This window comes from Heteronotia binoei, chromosome 5, assembly GCF_032191835.1.
Source record: "Heteronotia binoei isolate CCM8104 ecotype False Entrance Well chromosome 5, APGP_CSIRO_Hbin_v1, whole genome shotgun sequence".
Classification (NCBI taxonomy): Eukaryota; Metazoa; Chordata; class Lepidosauria; order Squamata; family Gekkonidae; genus Heteronotia; species Heteronotia binoei.
In genome coordinates, this window is record NC_083227.1 from 13,316,215 (window position 1) to 13,318,144 (window position 1,930).

The following is a 1,930-nucleotide window of genomic DNA, read 5'->3' on the forward strand; positions in this document are numbered from 1 at the left end:
AGGGAAACATTGCTGTGTACATTAAAGTTTCTACAGGAGTTTATATTGTTTTGATGATTTATGTGGTCTGTGGCTGTCCTCTAGCTGTGAAATAAGAGAAGTGCTCCTTTCACAGGCTAAGTGATTACATGGTCTCTCCTTCTGTGGGTCCTTAGATATTTTCAAAAAGTGGTACTCCAAGTCAATCTCGTTCCACATGCCGAGCACGGAAAATGTTCCCTCCCACCTTTTTGGGTTCTTTGATTCTGTTGAAGAACACCACTCTGACTTAATCTTTTCTCACTTGCTGAACATTCAAAACATTGTCCCCTGTGTGAATTTTTGATGTTTTTAAATAGCACCATTGCGACTGAATCTCTTCCCACACTAGGAACATTCAAAATGTTTCTTTCCTGTGTGAATTGTCAGTTGCTTTTGAAGATAGCCATGCAACTTTAATCTCTTTCCACACACTGAGCATTCAGAAAGTTTCTCCCTTTATGTTTTTTTATGCACCTGAAGAATACCACTCTGACAGAATCCCTTTCCACTCTGAGCATTCAAAAGGTTTCTCTCCTGTGTCTTTTATGCTTTTGAAAACTGCTGCGGTCACTGAATTTCTTTTCACACTGAGCATTCAAAAGGTTTGTCCCCTGTGCGTTCTTTGGTGCTGTTGAAGATTCCTGCTATCACTGAATCTCTTTCCACACTCTGGGCATTCAAAAGGTTTCTCTCCCGTGTGGGTTCTTTGGTGCCGGTAAAGATTTCTGCGGTCACTGAATTTCTTTCCACACTCTGAGCATTCAAAAGGTTTCTCTCCTGTATGAATTCTTTTATGGTCTAGAAGATAGCAACTCCGACTGAATCTCTTTCCACATTCTGGGCATTCAAAAGGTTTCTCCCCTGTATGGGTTCTTTTGTGCATTTGAAAACTGCTATGGTCACTGAATTTCTTTCCACACTCCGAGCATTCAAAGGGTTTGTCCCCTGTATGGGTTCTTTGGTGCCGTCGAAGACTGCTACAGTCACTGAATTTCCTTCCGCACTCTGAGCATTCAAAAGGTTTCTCACCTGTGTGGGTTCTTCGGTGCCGGTGAAGATTGCTACTGTCACTGAATTTCTTTCCACACTCTGAGCATTCAAAAGGTTTCTCTCCTGTGTGGGTGCTTTGGTGCTGTTGAAGAGTGCCACTCTGACTGAATCCCTTTCCACACTCTGAGCATTCAAACGGTTTCTCCCCTGTGTGGGATCTGTTATGCCGTTGAAGATAACTACTTGTAATGAATTTCTTTCCACACCCAGAGCATTCAAAAGGTTTCTCCCCTGTGTGGGTTCTTTGATGCTTTTGAAGACTGGAATTCATTCTGAATCTCTTCCCACACTCCGAACATTCGAAAGGTTTATCTTTTGTGTGCATTCTTTTATGATCTTGAAGATGGCTACTCTGAATGAATCTCTTTCCACACTCTGAACATTCAAAAGGTTTCTCCCCTGTGTGGGTTCTTTGATGATACTGAAGATGGCTACGCGTACTGAATCTCTTTCCACACTCTGAACATTCAAATGGTTTTTCCCCTGTGTGGTTTCTTTGATGTACTTGAAGATTTGTATGTGTCCTGAATCTTTTCCCACACTCTGAGCATTCAAACAGTTTCTCCCTTGTGTCGGATTTTTTATGCTCTTGAAGATAATTACTCTGACTGAATCTCATTCCATTCACTGAATCTTCAAACATTTTGTTCATTGTGTGTGTTCTTTTATGCTTTTGAAGACTACCACATTGACTGAATCTCTTCCCACACTCTGAGCATTCAAAAGGTTTATCCCCTGTGTGGTTTTTTTTATGATATTGAAGACTGTTACTATGAGTGAATCTTTTCCCACACTCTGAGCAATCAAAAGGTTTTTCTCCTGTGTGGGTTCTTTTATGACATCGAAGACTGTTACTATA

General features: G+C 41.1%; 1 protein-coding gene across 1 annotated transcript; it reads right to left on the reverse strand.

Annotated features, from left to right (window-relative positions):
• Positions 1–616: 616 nt before the first annotated feature.
• Positions 617–1,723, reverse strand: LOC132570944 (zinc finger protein ZFP2-like). Its single transcript, XM_060237579.1, has one exon. It carries the CDS (start codon positions 1,721–1,723, stop codon positions 617–619), a length of 1,107 nt encoding a protein of 368 aa, XP_060093562.1.
• Between the last annotated feature and the right edge of the window lie 207 nt (positions 1,724–1,930).